This window comes from Indicator indicator, chromosome 5 (assembly GCF_027791375.1).
Source record: "Indicator indicator isolate 239-I01 chromosome 5, UM_Iind_1.1, whole genome shotgun sequence".
Taxonomy (NCBI): domain Eukaryota; kingdom Metazoa; phylum Chordata; class Aves; order Piciformes; family Indicatoridae; genus Indicator; species Indicator indicator.
The window spans coordinates 25,861,533-25,875,647 of NC_072014.1; the positions used below are offsets into that span (position 1 = coordinate 25,861,533).

A 14,115-nucleotide genomic window follows, 5' to 3' on the forward strand; every position below is an offset into this window, starting at 1 on the left:
AGTCACCAGCCTGGAGCCCAGTTTGAGACATCCCTTCCATCCTAGTGATGCAGGACTGATGGGGCAACAGCCACTGATGGGGCTTTGAGATGTCTGTCCAATGTGGGGACAAAACCTCACAGGTTCAGGACCTTGAACTACCACATGATAAGATGGTTAATGATCAGTGCTGCGATGATCTTGCTAGAGAGGCATGGTACTGCCTGCCCCAGGTGTGACACTTGGGAGAAGCAGCATCCTGTCCCCATGGCATCAGGGCCTGGTGGCAATGCCAGGATGGCTGGAGGGGACATGCCCTGCAACCATGGACATGGACACCACCGTGGCAGAGCCCTGCTTGTAGGTGGGACAGCAGGGCCTGCACCAGGTTGTGCGGGAGCTGGTGCCATACTCTACCTGGCATGAAGACAAACAAAACTTGCCTCTGGTTGGGTTACAACTGCAAGTAACTGGGCAAGCTGAGATCTCCCTATCTGGGCTCTCAGTTGGCAGCACCCTGAGAAAGCACTGAGAGAGGCCCTGGGACAGCTTGCACCCAGCTCCCTGGGGAATCATCCTGCAGTGCAGAAGGATCAAGGCAGGAGCAGGGATATGACAGACAGAGGGGATGGTGACAGGGCAGGAGGGCTCAGGCCAGCAGGTGCCCAGCAGTGAGCCTTGTGCCACTGTGGGGTATAAAGGGTCTGGGGTGCAGTACTCAGTGCCAGAGAGAAAGCTGGTGCTGGCATATGATGCTTGGTGCCTGGTGCAGTGCCTAGTGTCAGAATTGGTGCCTGGTGAGCAATTCCTAGTGCCTGCTGCATACGCACAATGCCTGGTGTGAGCACCTGGTGCTGGTACCAGCGTCACACACTGCATTGTGCCCAGTGTGCTGTACCTACCGTGCCATGCCAGTACTGTCTAGCAGCTGCCTGATGCACCATGACACTGCGCAGTGCACAGCATGTGGTGCCCAGTACCTGGTACACAGCACTAGGTATTGCTGACACCAATTCCAAGTACCTGGCACCCAGTGCGCTGTGTGTGGTGCTGGTGAGCTGTGACCGGTGTACAGTACATTGTGTGGTATGTGGTATCCAGTGTGCGGTAGCTGGTACCCAGTGTGTCATAACTGGTACCGAGCACACAGCAGCCGGTATCCGTGGCCCGGTAGCAGGTGTGCAGTAGCTGGCACAAGCTGCCCAGTACGTATGGCCCAGTGCCGTTTCCCCGCTATGCAGCAGCCGGTACCCCGCATCCAGCGCACAGCAACCGGTCCCCAGTGCGCGGCTCCCGGTGCCGGTGCCCGGTTGCCGCCCCCGCACCGCCCCCCGCACCGCCTTCGGTGCCGCCCCCCGCCACCCCCGGTTCTTCCCCGCCCCGTCCCGTGCGCTGCCGACGGAGCATGGCGGGCCCGAGCGGCGGGGCCCGGCGGCCGTTGCTGCCACTGCTCCTGCGCTCCCACCCGCCGCTGCCGCTGCCGCCGCGACGCAGCAGCCCGGGGCCGCCCCGCAGGACACGGGGCTCGGCTGCAGCGGCAGCGGGGCCGGCGCGGCTGAAAGGACCGGAGGAGCTACCGGGGCCGGGGCTGTTCCGGACTTTCGTCTGGCTCTTCCTGCGGGGCTACCTGCTGCACACGCACCGGCTCCAGGTGCGCCGGGGCAGCCCGGCCCGGGGGCTGCGGGGACCGGGGGTGCGCGGGGGCTGGGAACCCGTGGGGGCCCGGGAGGGGTGCGTGGGGTGAACGGGCTCCTGGCAGGTTCTGTGCCGGCGAAGGGATCTTTCCGTGGGTGCGTGTTCGGGGCAGGGTGAGATGGGTTTTTCTGGATGGGGGGCGGGGGACAGGCGACAAGTACCGGCAGGAAGCTGAGGGTGGGCGGTGGGGCGAGTGAGAGGAAGGGTTGCGTGGTGGGGATCACCCTGCACCCTGGAGTGATGTGAAGAGGGGCTAGCACAGAACCGGGTGGCCGTGGTAGGCTCCTGCCAGTCCAGAGCCTGCTCTACCACCCCCAAGCTGGCCGAACAGCCAAAGGTAAAGGATTCGAGGGACAGCACATGGAGTCCTGGCACCCTAAGGCTCCCCAGGCTGAAGAGGCTGCAATTAAAGGGGCAGGCGGCTGGGCAGGTGTTTGAGCAGATGGTTCCCAAGCAGGCAGCGGAGGGATAGGCAGAGGTGTTTGTTTTCTTCTGTCAACACTTCCTCATACGTCGATGAAGCAAGCAATGGGCTTGGCTGGCTGCGGGCCAGGCAGCATCTTGGAGCTTTGAGTGGCCAGAGGAGCTTGCAGGATCATGCCTCCCTGGCACCACCAAGCACCAGACACTGCTGTTTGGAGACAGGGTTGTCACAGGGCAGCAGGGTCTTGAGTAGCAGGCACAGGAGCTCTCTGCTGCTCCCTCCTGCCCTTGGGGCTCCGAGCATAGCCCAGCTTTACCAACAGATGCCCACATGATTTTCCCTGGATCACAGCAGTGCTCAGCTCTGCTTTCAGAGGCCTGTGCCTTGTCGGGTCCTACCTGCCAGCAGATGCCAGTGGGCAGGCTTCAACCCAGGCCACAGCTGCCCGTGGCCCCATGCAGCATGTTTGCCACCGGCAAGCTGGCTGCAACACTGGCACCAGGGCAGATATCCCTCCCCCTCCTCCTGCCACCACACACGAGGAACGTCTCCCCGCAGTGACGAATCCAGCTGAATCCGGGCGCAGGCTGCGATGTAGTCAGTCACCAAGGGAGATTGTATCACGTGTATCCCCTCAGCCGCGGGGAACGGGGACCGGGGGCTTGCTGTTAGGTCCCCCACAGCCCCCTGGCCTTGGCCCCACTCCACAGTGGCTCTGTGGCAGTGCCTGGGCGGGATGGAAATCACCCCTTGGATGTGGCCCTGTGCAGATCCACTTGCAAAGGAGTGCCCTGCTGCCCCTCAGGGATGCACTAATGGGTCATGGTGCTCCCCAGCAGTGAGGCAGGTACGGCACTCATGGGTGCATCTGAGATGGGAGCTGCAGCCAGCAGAGCCCAGAGTGGGGCTGATTCTGATGGATACTTAACTGGCCTGTGAGCCCAGGGCATTGCCCCAGGGGTTGCAGCCTTCCCTGGAAGCAGCCCAGTCCTGCCCCAGCCTGGTGTTACCCTCCCACTGCTGATCATTAACCACAGTTAGCAGGTGGTGAGTTCAAGGACCCACAAAGGGATTGTTGCCCCCAGGCAGAGCACAGCCAGGGTTATGCTTGAAGCAGCAGGCCTTGGACCTGCCAAAAGCTGCTGCAATGGCCCTGCATCTCAACACAGCCCTGTGCTTGGCCATGGTCCCTCTCCCTGCTGTGCCCTCTTGGGTCTTGCTTCCCCAAAAGACCCACCAGGCCCTCCATGCATCTCTGGGGTGGGTGAGGGATGTGCCACCTGTGCCAGGGACTGATACTAGGTGTGGTTGGTGCTGGCACAGCATGTGCCCAGAGATGTCAACTCAAGCCACCTGCAGAGTGCTTGAAGGATAGTACCAGCTTGGGGGGGGTCACATGTGGGTGCTTGGGCCCAGCTGGTGCTGAGGAGTGCCTGGGATGGGTCCAGAGCATGCCAGACACATGCAAGGCAGCATCAGAGCAGGGAGGGACTGATATAGGTCCAGCGCTGGCCCTGTCCTACTCACCCTGCCATATTCTGGTCATGGCAGCTGCTGTCCCGGCGCCTATATGGTCCTATCTGGAAGTCGACCTTTGGGCATTATGAGAACATCAACATCGGGAGCCCAGTGGTGCTGGAGCAGCTGCTGCGGCAGGAGGGCAAGTACCCCATGCGGAGCGACATGGCACTGTGGAAGGAGCACCGGGACACCCGGCACCTGCCCTATGGACCCTTCACTGAGTGAGTCCTGCCCTGCCTGTGCTCCGTGGGGGTCAGGATGCTCCTGGCTCTTCCTCAGGTGTAGGGCCTGGGTGGCAGCCCGCATTGCTTTCCTCTCCTGCAAGCAGTGCATCCCTGCCAAACAGAAGGGCATGGCCATGGGGAGCAGAAAGACCTCTGGGGAGGGAGAATGCACCCAGGCATTGGGAACCTGCTGCCAGCCTCTGTCCTCTGCCTGGCTGTGTCCCTGGCACTGAGCCCTGTCCCCATGCAGGGAAGGGGAGCGATGGTACCGCCTGCGCCAGGTGCTCAACAAGAGGCTGCTGAAGCCCTCGGAGGCAGTGCTGTATGCGGATGCCATCGGGGAGGTGGTATCAGACCTGATGGTGCGACTGCGGGATGAGCGGAGCCGCAGCCCCTCAGGGGTGCTAGTGGGTGACGTGGCCAACTTGCTCTACCGCTTTGCTCTGGAAGGTAGGGCACCCTCCTCCTCACCCCTGCTTGGCCCCACTCTTTCCATCCCCGCAGGCATCTGCATGAGGCCTTTCCTCAACAGGGATTTCCTATATCCTCTTTGAAACCCGCATTGGATGCCTGAAGCAGCAGGTCCCGGTTGAGACCCAGCATTTCATTGACTCTATCAACCTCATGTTCAAGAACTCCATCTTTGCTACTGTCCTGCCCCGATGGAGCCGCAAAGTGCTGCCCTTTTGGGACCGCTACCTGAACAGCTGGGACACCATCTTCGCCTTTGGTGAGTGATGATGATGGGGGCCCAGCATGGTGGGATCAGACTCCATAGGGGCCCTCAAAAGTGGGCCAGTCCATGGCCAAGTGTTGTTTTAGCTGCCCTCACTCTCAGCACTGGGTCCCACTCTCTATCCCTGCAGGCAAGAAACTGATTGACAGAAAAATGGAGGAGCTGGAAGGGCAGGTGGAGCGGGGCAAGGAGGTGTCTGGCTACCTAAGCTACCTGCTGGCCAGTGGGAGGCTCAGCCTGGATGAAGTCTATGGCAGTGTGGCCGAGCTCCTGCTGGCTGGTGTGGACACGGTGAGAGCTGGGGAGCCACTGCTGGGAGATCCCCACTGAGCTCTGTGCTGGGGGGGAGCCACAGGGCCACATTCAGCTGCACTGCCCAGACCCTGGGAGCTCTGGGCTGGTGGTTGGGGGGCTGATGGTACACAGGGGCAAATGCTTAGGTGTCAGTGCTCAGGGGTCAGTCAGTACAGATGCAGTCCTCTGCTCTGCTCCCTGCCTCAGTTTTCCCTGTGCTTGCTGTCCCTTGCCCCTGGCTTCTCTGCGCAGGGGTTCTCTGGTGCCATGCTTGGCACAAGCCTGCTCAGGCACCAGCCCTATCTCCCTCACTCCTCTTGGTGCTTCACTCCCCCAGACCTCCAACACACTGTCCTGGGCGCTGTACCACCTCTCCCGGGACTCAGGCATCCAGGAGACCCTATACCAGGAACTGAAAGCTGTCGTGCCTGCTGACCGTTTTCCTGGTGCTGAGGATATCCCCAAGATGCCAATGCTTCGAGCTGTTATCAAGGAGACGCTGAGGTACAACCCAGCCTTGTCCCTGCCCCTGACCTGTTCAGGTCACCAGACCCTTCTACCCCTGCACTGAGGGATGTACCAGCCAGGCATGGTGCTGAACTGGATTTCAGTCCCTCAGGCCTGCATATATCCAACTCCTCCCTGAGGAAGGAGATGCAGCTGCCAAGCAGCAGATGCTCCCTGTGTCCTGCCTGTGGCTCTCTCCCTCAAGTGTCCTCAGATGAGTCCTGCTCCCTCATTAACTCTCTCCATATGCCAGGGTCTACCCCGTGGTGCCCACCAATGCCAGGGTCTTCTATGAGAAGGACATTGTCATTGGAGACTACCTCTTTCCCAAGAATGTGAGTGGGGGCTGTTCTGTGGGGATCCTTACTGTACTCAGTGGGGCTGTGCAGGGGTCATTAACCCCCCACCCTTCTTGCCCCACAGACCCTCTTTGTCCTGGCACACTATGCGATGTCCCACGATGAGACCTACTTCCCCGAGCCTGAGCGGTTCCTGCCCCAGCGCTGGCTCCGGGGCCATGGATCCCCCCACCACCCCTTCAGCTCCATCCCCTTCGGCTATGGTGTCCGTGCCTGTGTTGGTCGCCGCATCGCTGAGCTGGAGATGCACCTGGCCCTTGCCAGGGTGGGTAGAGTCCCTCACCTCAGTAACAACATAAGCTGGGATGTGGGCCTCAAGGGGTCTCAAAGGCAGTGCCACCCTCCTTCTCCCCATAGATCATCCAGGCGTTCGAGGTGCGGCCAGATCCCCGTGGCGTGGAGGTGACGTCTGTGTCTCGCATTGTCCTGGTGGCTGACAAGCCCATCAACCTGGAGTTCATTGCTCGCTCGGGGGCCCCCTGATTGCGTGCCCATCCCCCTACCCTGAGTGCCAACGGGGGACTCCCACTGCCCTGTGAATAGGACAGGAAGGCAAACCCGCCACCCCAGCACCCACCACTTGCCCAACTTCAGCTGGGTGACTCCCAGCCCCATTGTGGGGAAGATGGGTGGGATAAGGGATGCCCCCACATTGCCTTTAGGGCACTAGTATCCCCCTAACCCAAATCAGCAGGATGGTTGGGGAGCTGCTGTGCCTTTCACATGCCACAAGGGGTTGTATCCCCCTCATCTTCTGCCCAGCTGGGCTGTGTTGGGGACCTGGGAGCTGTGCTGGGGTGGGGGGAAGCGGGGAGGGGGCTTGCAGCCATTTGGTGTCTCCTTCGTCGTGTGGATCTGTGCCTGGAGTCAGGACGTCTGGGTCCTCTCTGAACAGTTGACCTTGACCTCAGCCACTTCTCTGTGCCTCACTTTCCCCCCTGCCTCCCAGGAAAGGGTCAAACACTGGCAGGGGTTTGGGGTTGGCTCCTGGTCGGAAAGGACAGAACCAGCCCTGGTGCCAGGCACGTGGAGCACTAACACGGCACATCCTTGGTGGTGGGGAGGAGGCCTGTCATGGCCCAGGGCTGGCCAGCCAGCACAGGAGGGGTGTGGAACACCCGGGACCTTTCACTAGCAGCTGTTATTGCACTGAGATGTTGATATGATGTCATGAGATGGGAGGCAGGGCTCACTCCTGGTGAAGCAGCCTGGGGAGGATCGATTCAGTTCCCTTGTCCCCAGTGGAGACACGGGGCTGATACCCAGGGCCATCACAGGGTCTCAGAGCTGGCAGCAGCCACAGGCAAGGGATGCATTGCTGATTGCCCAGGGTGCTGGAGAACTGGGTTATGGGGCACCCTAACAGTGAGCCCCCCTCACTTTCCTGGTGCACAGTGACCCTAGCTGAAGTGAAGGAAGCAGCAAGCAGAAATTTTGCTGGCACCAAGGCTGCCATCTCAGGGTGTCCCCGAGTACACCCATGTGCCACTGCCATGGTGGAGCTAGCAACACTGCACACCTTGTGTCCCTGTCCTCCTGGCTTGATCCACATAGGCAAAGGTGCCACCCTGTGCCTATGCTGCCCTTGCTGGAATCCCAGGCTGGGTTCTCCAGCCCAGTTGAGCAGCTGGCACCCCTTTCCCAGCCTGGTTCTCTGCAGGAGCCATGTCCAGCACACCCCACAAAGGCAAAGCAGCAGTTCCTGGAGCAGGCTGCTTTATCACAATGAGGTTGAACAGACCAGCAACTAAATACCCTCTGTCCACCTCAAAACGTGCATAGGGTCCCCATGCAAGTGCCCATCTTGGCACCAGCTCCAACGCAGGCTGTGCCTCTGCCAGGAAATGCCATCCCAGTGTGACCCTACAATAAACAAGCCTGTGAGTGCAGCTGAGCCTATACTACTGAGCACCATGGCCAAAGTGCTCCAATCCAGCAGCAAGGTGGGAGCAGGTTGGCCAAGTCCCTCAGGGCTGTGCAGGACCATTCAAGTCCTTGTGCCCAACTACAGATGTTGCAAAGCTTGCTGCACAGTGGCCACTGAGCATCAGCATGTGCTTGCTGGTAGGAGGCAACCTCGGGGCCTCTTTTCCCCACTCCCTGCCTCCCCAAGGCTGGCAGGATCCGACCCTGGACTCAAAATGAACACCAGAACCGGGGCAGGTGGGCAGGTCCTCCCCATGGAGAGCCTCTGGAGCCCAAGCCTCCTTCCACAGCCCCAGGGTCGCACAAGAGGCCCCCAGGTCAGATGAGACCACAGCACTTCCCCAGTGTCTTCAGAGTGAGGATCGGTCAATGCCTGTGGGGTGAGAGAATATGTGAGGTCGTAAACCCCAGCAAGCACTGGTGCTGGGCTCAGCACCTTGTAGCATAACCCTTCGCCCTGTCTTGTTACACAGTGGAGTCTTGCTTCCATCCCTGTCATGAATGGAAACCCTGGGGTAGGAGATGGGGGCTGGCCCAGAGGAGGACATCCTGATGGACTCCTGAAATGGTCACCCTCATTGGGCACCATGGATGTGGTGAATGATGGCATCATGATAGGAAAGCAAGGGAGGGAGGAGGTGTACCTAGTTGCTCCACAATGCTTCCAGTCCCCCTCTGTGTGAAGCAGCCTGGCACTGCTGGGTGAACTGGTGGCTATGGGGCTGTCTCAACTCTGTTCCCACCACCACCCCAAAAAGGTGTCAGCACTTTGGGAAGCAGCTGCCTACTGGGGCCAGATCCCCCCTCCCCAATTCACCCCTAAATGGGTGCCAGCACCATGCCCACCCATCTCCAGCGACGACTCACCAGGCAGTGGGCAAGTGGAGCCAGGTGCAGGCAGCCAGGCAGCACAGTCCCAGTGTAGCCTGAGCGTGAGCCCTGTCCCTGGAGCAAGCCATTTTGGGGCTGCTGTGGGTGGAGGGCTCTGCCAGCCATGGCTCGTGGGGCAGCCATGCTGTGCTATGTGTTAGTCGTGGGTGGCATGTCAGGGGTGTGTGAGCAGGGGTCTGATCTTTCTGTGTCCCCCAGGAATGGCATTGGAAGGGTGCAGGTCTCAGAGGAAAGAGCTTTGAGGCAAGGTCAAAAAAGCACTTTTGTCTTGGGGTGCATCACATCCCAAACCCCTCATCCAGCCCAAAGCACAAGGACCTGCAAAACTGGCTTCCCACACCCTGCCTGGATGGGGGTCTGGGAGTGTCTCCATGCAAGGTGGCCCCATTCTTCCTCACAAGCACCATAAAGGATCCCCTGTGATCATTGTGTCCCTGGGGACAAGCAGCACCTGGGTTCTGCCATCCTCACCTGGGCACCCAGCACTGCTGGACCCCAGCCCCAGCCTCCTCCATTCCCTGGGGCCAGCTAAGTTGGGGTGGAAGGAGGTGGCCCGAGCAGGGAGGTAACTAAGGTGTGGGTGAGCCAGCAGTGGGGAGGGGACAAGCGTGCAGTAGTAGGGGACAGCGCCTACCTGAAATGGAGAGAAATGGAAGGTACAAGTGGAGAAAGATGGAGTGTCACAGGCTAAGAGTTAAGAGCATTGATACCTGCAGGAGTGAGCACAAGGGCCTGGAGGATATCAGAAAGGGAGACGATGCCCCGTGGGTACTGATTCTCGTCCACCAGAACCAAGCGATGGACCTGTGGGCACAGACAGAGCATCACAGGCAGGTAGGGCAGCAGGGGCTGGTGCTGGCCAAGCCCCTAGCATCACACCTGTGCCTTGGCAATACGATCAATGATGTCCTCCATGGTTTCGTGGGAGTAGCAGGTGAGGACCCCCTCCAGGCAGATAGTGCGCTGCCGCAGTGCTTCCCGCACACTAATGTCCAGGTTGTTGTAGGTCTTCTGGGCTGCCAGATGCTGTGGGAGAGGTAGCCCTGCTCAATGCCCCAATGTGTCCTCACGCTCTGTTATGCTGGTGCAGCACGGGACATCAAGCCCTAGGGATGCACAGGGCAGATCTGCACTGGCAAGTTCATGTCACTGTGTGTGGGGTAGGTTTGCGTGGGCACAAGCAGGTATAAGCACCCCGCCAGTGGCATGCAAGGGGCCACACTCATGCCTGGCCATGCAAACAGACATGGTACTCACAATGACATCGAACCGGGAATAGAGGCCAACCACTTGCCCTGCAAGAGAGACAGTTCATGGGCCACCCACTGTGCTCCCCCTGCACTCCAAGGGGCAGGATGGGGGCTTTGGATGGGACCAAAGCTGCTGGCAGAAGGAGATGGGGAGGTCACTAGTTCCCTCCCCAGGTACCAGCATCATTGATGACTGGCAGGGCTGAAACACGGCGATCCACAAAGATCTCCAGTGCGGTGTAGACAGGGGCAGTCTCGGGCACAACTGCTATATCACGGAAGGTGCCGACACATAGCTCCTGCACTGTCTTCTTCAGGAAGCGTGGCTTGGGGATGGTGGAGCCCTGTGGTGGGGCAGGGTTGGGCTGACACCTACACACACCCCGACACCCGTGCTTGTGCTTCTAGGCGCTCGCCATGTGTGCACACAGCCTTGGCACTCACGAAGATGTGGAGGAACTTGAGGATGCGCTTATGCGTCAGGATGTGCAGGACATTGCCCGAGACAGGCTCGATGACAGGCAGGCGGTGGATCTTGTGTTTGATCAGGGAGTAGACTGCATCAAAGAGGCTGCAGGTGATAGGGATGCAGTGGAGGGATATGGGTGTATCACAGGCACCATCCCCTCTTGAATGTGCTATCCCACAGTGGGCAGGTGCTCACCTATTACTCGGGGAGATGTACACCAGCCGCTTGAAGGATCCCTGCAGGTACACCTCTGCCAAGGAAGAGAGGTGGGAGAGGGAATCCCCCCAGCCCCCTCATGCATCAATGCACCCACAAAGCCCGCCGCCATGCCCTGCACAACATCCCCAGCCCAGCCACCCACATCACTCCCTGCCTTTTACCTCTCCAGGTCTCAATCTTGTGCTCCTCCACCTCATAGATCTGAACCTGAGGGCAGAAAGATGACCTAGTCTCAGTGGCCCCACAGGGGACTCTGCAGTGCTGCCCCTCCCCAGGCATCTCACCCCATCACTGTGAGTGCAAGGAATCACAGCTTGGGTGCCAAGCAGATGCTGGGCTGGCCCAGAGCATCTCCCAGTCATGGCCTAGTGCTGAAAAGGGGACTAGGAGAAGCAGGGAGAGCCCCTCCCTACCCCAAGCCCACCCCAAACCCCATGACGTCCCTGCTGCACTCACCAGGGGTGAACGGTAGTAGCGGTGGAGGATGTTGATGAAGTCGGTGATGGTGAGCATCCCTGCAGAGACACGTGGGGCTGGCAGCGCTGCCCCCACCCTCACTGCCAGGCAGGAGAAGGGACCAGGCTGTGCTGCTGACACTCACCCACAAAGCTCTGCGTCTTGCTGTCCCAGAGTGGGGCAGCACGCACCCCATTGGCCACCAGTGCCACAAAGGCTTTCTTGATCTGCCAGCAGAGTTAGGAGGGGGTCAGAAGGTGCCCAAGCCCACTTCCTCCCTGACTGTCCCCACCAATCCCCTTGCTTTGTCACCTCCAGGGAGATGTCAAAGACAACAAGCTTGCAGCTGGTGGGGATGGCATCGTAGCAACAGTGGCTTCTCATGAAGTGCATGTAGACTTCAGCATCAGGGTTCTGGAAGTCACTCTCTGGGCCTAGCCCCACTACCTCGTTGCCCAGCATGAAGGTGACAGGTCTTGGGCTCCGTTCATCCTCTTCCTCCTCTTCCCTGTGGCACAGGGCCTCTGGGAACCCTGCAGGCAAACCCACCCCAGCCCCGGCCAGTGAGCTGAGCTACTGGGTCTCAGCACCTTTCTACATGTGGGCAGCAGGGGAGATGCTGTGGGAGGGGATGCTCCCCACAGTCCACTCCCCTATCTCCCCATTCCCTGCTCCACAGAGGCAACACATATTACTGCAGCTCTCCAACCTGGGCAGCACTGGGACCTGTTGGGAATGAGCTAAGATCTGAGGAGTGAGGGCAACAAGGGGCATGGGTAGAGTGGGCAGAGGACCAGTGCATGAGTAAACCAGCCACCCCGCCTCCACCTACATGCTGCCTGCTACCCACCTTCCTCCTTAGGGTGGGCAGCAGCATCCAGCAGCGTCACCTGAGGGGGGGGGGGGGGCACACAGTAAGAGGGGTCAACAAGAGCCAGCCCATCGTCTTCCTTACCCGTGGCTGCTGCCTGTACCCACTTGGGGTACAGGAACTGCCCCAGTTACCCCCCCCACAGGCCAGGCAGATGGGACAGTCTTTTCACAGCAGAGATGCAAGCTGCACTCAGACTCTGTGCTCCTAGGGAGCACTCTGTTCACCCAGGATCTCTGGAGCCTGCCACCCCTGTAGTGGCTCCAGGCCAGGGTACCCAGGTTGTCCCCTTGCAGCAGGAAATCCCCAGGTCAGGGCAGGGGATGGCAAAAGCCCCCAGCTCCTGACTCCTCTGTTGGAGCCCAGCGTGTCCACAGTGGCTCCGTGACCATCCTCTCCCTGTCCCAACCCCAAGGTGTGAAGTCCGGTCCAGCTTCCTCCTGTGCCGGGAGTCCCGCCAGCCCCACCTGCTCCCCGAGAATCAGGTCCGCCTCGGGAGACCCTACAATAACCGGGGAGGGGTGGGCAGCCACAGGTGGGAGGTAACTGAGCACAGCTGGCTGGTTGACCCTGTGCCCCCCGGGTCCTTAGGAGACCCTACCACAACAAAGTGGCACACGGTAGGAAGAGTGCCCCTGGACCACAAATCCACTGGTGGCAGAACCAACCTTCTCGAGACAACCCACAGGAACAAAGGCACAGGGACTTCTCCCTAAGAGCCCAGAGCCGGTCCCTGGACGGAGGAGACCCTACCCCAGTGTCACCTAACGATTCCCAAGGGGCTGGGGACAGGTGGGGCCGCCACACTCCACATTCTTGTCCCCACGGCTACCTGGAACCCCCACACATCCCGCCCCCACCCTGGGGATGGTCTGTCCCCGAAGTGTCAGGGACGGCCCTTTGCTCGCCCCGGCCGTACCTGGGACGCAGCGGGGCCGGAGAGTCGCTCCATGCTGACTGCGGGGCAGCGCGGCTATTCTGGGGCCGCGGCTGGCGGAGGCCTGTCAGATAGGGTGTCAGTGAGGAATGCCAGCCGTGCCCCTGCCACCGCCGGGGCGGGGGGGGTGACGGCACCGCCACCACCGTCCACAGCCACTGCGCCGCCCAGCGACCCCGCGGGCCCGGGCTGGTGGGGATGGCCGCGGTCCCGGGGATGCGAGGGAGGGGGCGGAGGAGAGATGATGGGGAGCAGAAAGATTGTCCCACCCCACCGATCCTCATCCTCCAGGAGTGGTGCTCAGCACCTGTAAGGATGCAGCCCTGCAGCGGGAGCATGCACAGCATCCCTCTGCTCTCCCGGGGATGCTGGAGCAGGACCGACTCCTGGCCACAGGCTTGGGCAGCCGCCAGAGCAGCTGGCGACCCCTTTGCCCCTGGTGCTGGCCCTGCCTGGGGTCCTGCTCCCGCTCAGCTTCCCCAAGCCACCCAGGGGCTTACGGTCCCGGGGAAACGTCTTTCGTTGCCTGCAGGACCAGCCCCAGCTCACTCCTGCTTCCATTTCTATTTCAGGAAGGTTCAGATAACCCCTTGGCCTGTTGCCCTGTGGGCCCTGAAGCAGCTGTGGGTGAGCAGGCTGGTGCCTGCTGGGCCAGGGAGACAAAGTGGCTCTGACACTTGGGGAGCAGTTGGACAGTAGCCCATGGTAAGGTGCAAAGAGCAAAGCCCCAGCTGCTAGCCCAAGGCACGGAGGGAGAGATGAGGGTTTGCTAGTGGGGACAGGCCACCAGGGCCCGGGTGACACAAGGACACACAGTAACTGCTTCCATTGGTCCTGGGTGGCCTTGGCCCTGCAGCAGTGCAGGGGTACTGAGCCTGTCTCCAGCCTGCCCACCACTGGGTACTGGCAGCAGAGAAGGGAACAGGCATCTCCACTTTCAGTGGCTATTTTCAGGTGCTGGAGAGAAGCCGAGGAGCAATGAGATTGTCACCAAGGAGACCACAGAAACAGGGCCCAGCTCCGGGCAGCAGCAGGGGGCTGCAAGCAGAGGGGAGGTTCCTGCAAGGCAAAGAGGGCCCCTGCATGGGGCTCAAACACTCCCCCCTCCCCCCCTACATGCCCATGCCAGGCTGGGGGGACATAACCCAAACCTAGCGAAGGACAGCTCAGGGGACCAAATCTTTACTTTCCCTTTCTCTGCTGCAAGGCAAGCAGGGCTGTTCTGCCTCCCTTCATCAGTGATCTGCAGGATAGCCCTCACAACACAATACAGACCCCAGCACCTTTGCAGGGAGCTGCTTCCTCATGCAGGCGGGCCTGGGAAGGACAGGGAAATGGCAGGGTGCAGCAGCAACAG

The 14,115-nt window shown here is 60.5% G+C and overlaps 2 protein-coding genes across 4 annotated transcripts; one reads left to right on the top strand and one right to left on the bottom strand.

Annotated features, from left to right (window-relative positions):
- Window positions 1-1,384: 1,384 nt before the first annotated feature.
- LOC128967271 (sterol 26-hydroxylase, mitochondrial) lies at window positions 1,385-6,495 on the top strand. The gene is made up of 9 exons (XM_054381332.1): window positions 1,385-1,630; window positions 3,650-3,840; window positions 4,094-4,293; window positions 4,376-4,573; window positions 4,710-4,870; window positions 5,211-5,377; window positions 5,634-5,715; window positions 5,804-6,004; window positions 6,097-6,495. The coding sequence occupies exons 1-9, from the start codon at window positions 1,385-1,387 to the stop codon at window positions 6,220-6,222; spliced, it is 1,572 nt and encodes a 523-aa protein (XP_054237307.1). The 3' UTR covers window positions 6,223-6,495.
- A 1,520-nt stretch (window positions 6,496-8,015) lies between these two features.
- On the bottom strand, window positions 8,016-12,773 carry PRKAG3 (protein kinase AMP-activated non-catalytic subunit gamma 3). Of its 3 annotated transcripts, none has more exons than XM_054380706.1 (12): window positions 12,741-12,773; window positions 11,801-11,840; window positions 11,263-11,483; window positions 11,096-11,177; window positions 10,951-11,009; window positions 10,656-10,701; window positions 10,471-10,525; window positions 10,251-10,377; window positions 9,985-10,150; window positions 9,814-9,851; window positions 9,436-9,582; window positions 9,244-9,360 (listed from the first exon to the last, which is right to left on the bottom strand). In XM_054380706.1, exons 1-12 carry the CDS (start codon window positions 12,771-12,773, stop codon window positions 9,244-9,246), a joined length of 1,131 nt encoding a protein of 376 aa, XP_054236681.1. The 3 variants fall into 3 exon arrangements, with proteins under 3 accessions (XP_054236682.1, XP_054236681.1, XP_054236680.1); XM_054380705.1 differs by having other exon boundaries at window positions 11,263-11,492; window positions 11,798-11,840; XM_054380707.1 differs by lacking the exons at window positions 11,801-11,840; window positions 12,741-12,773 and adding an exon at window positions 8,016-8,038 and having other exon boundaries at window positions 9,267-9,360; window positions 11,263-11,361.
- Window positions 12,774-14,115: the final 1,342 nt, after the last annotated feature.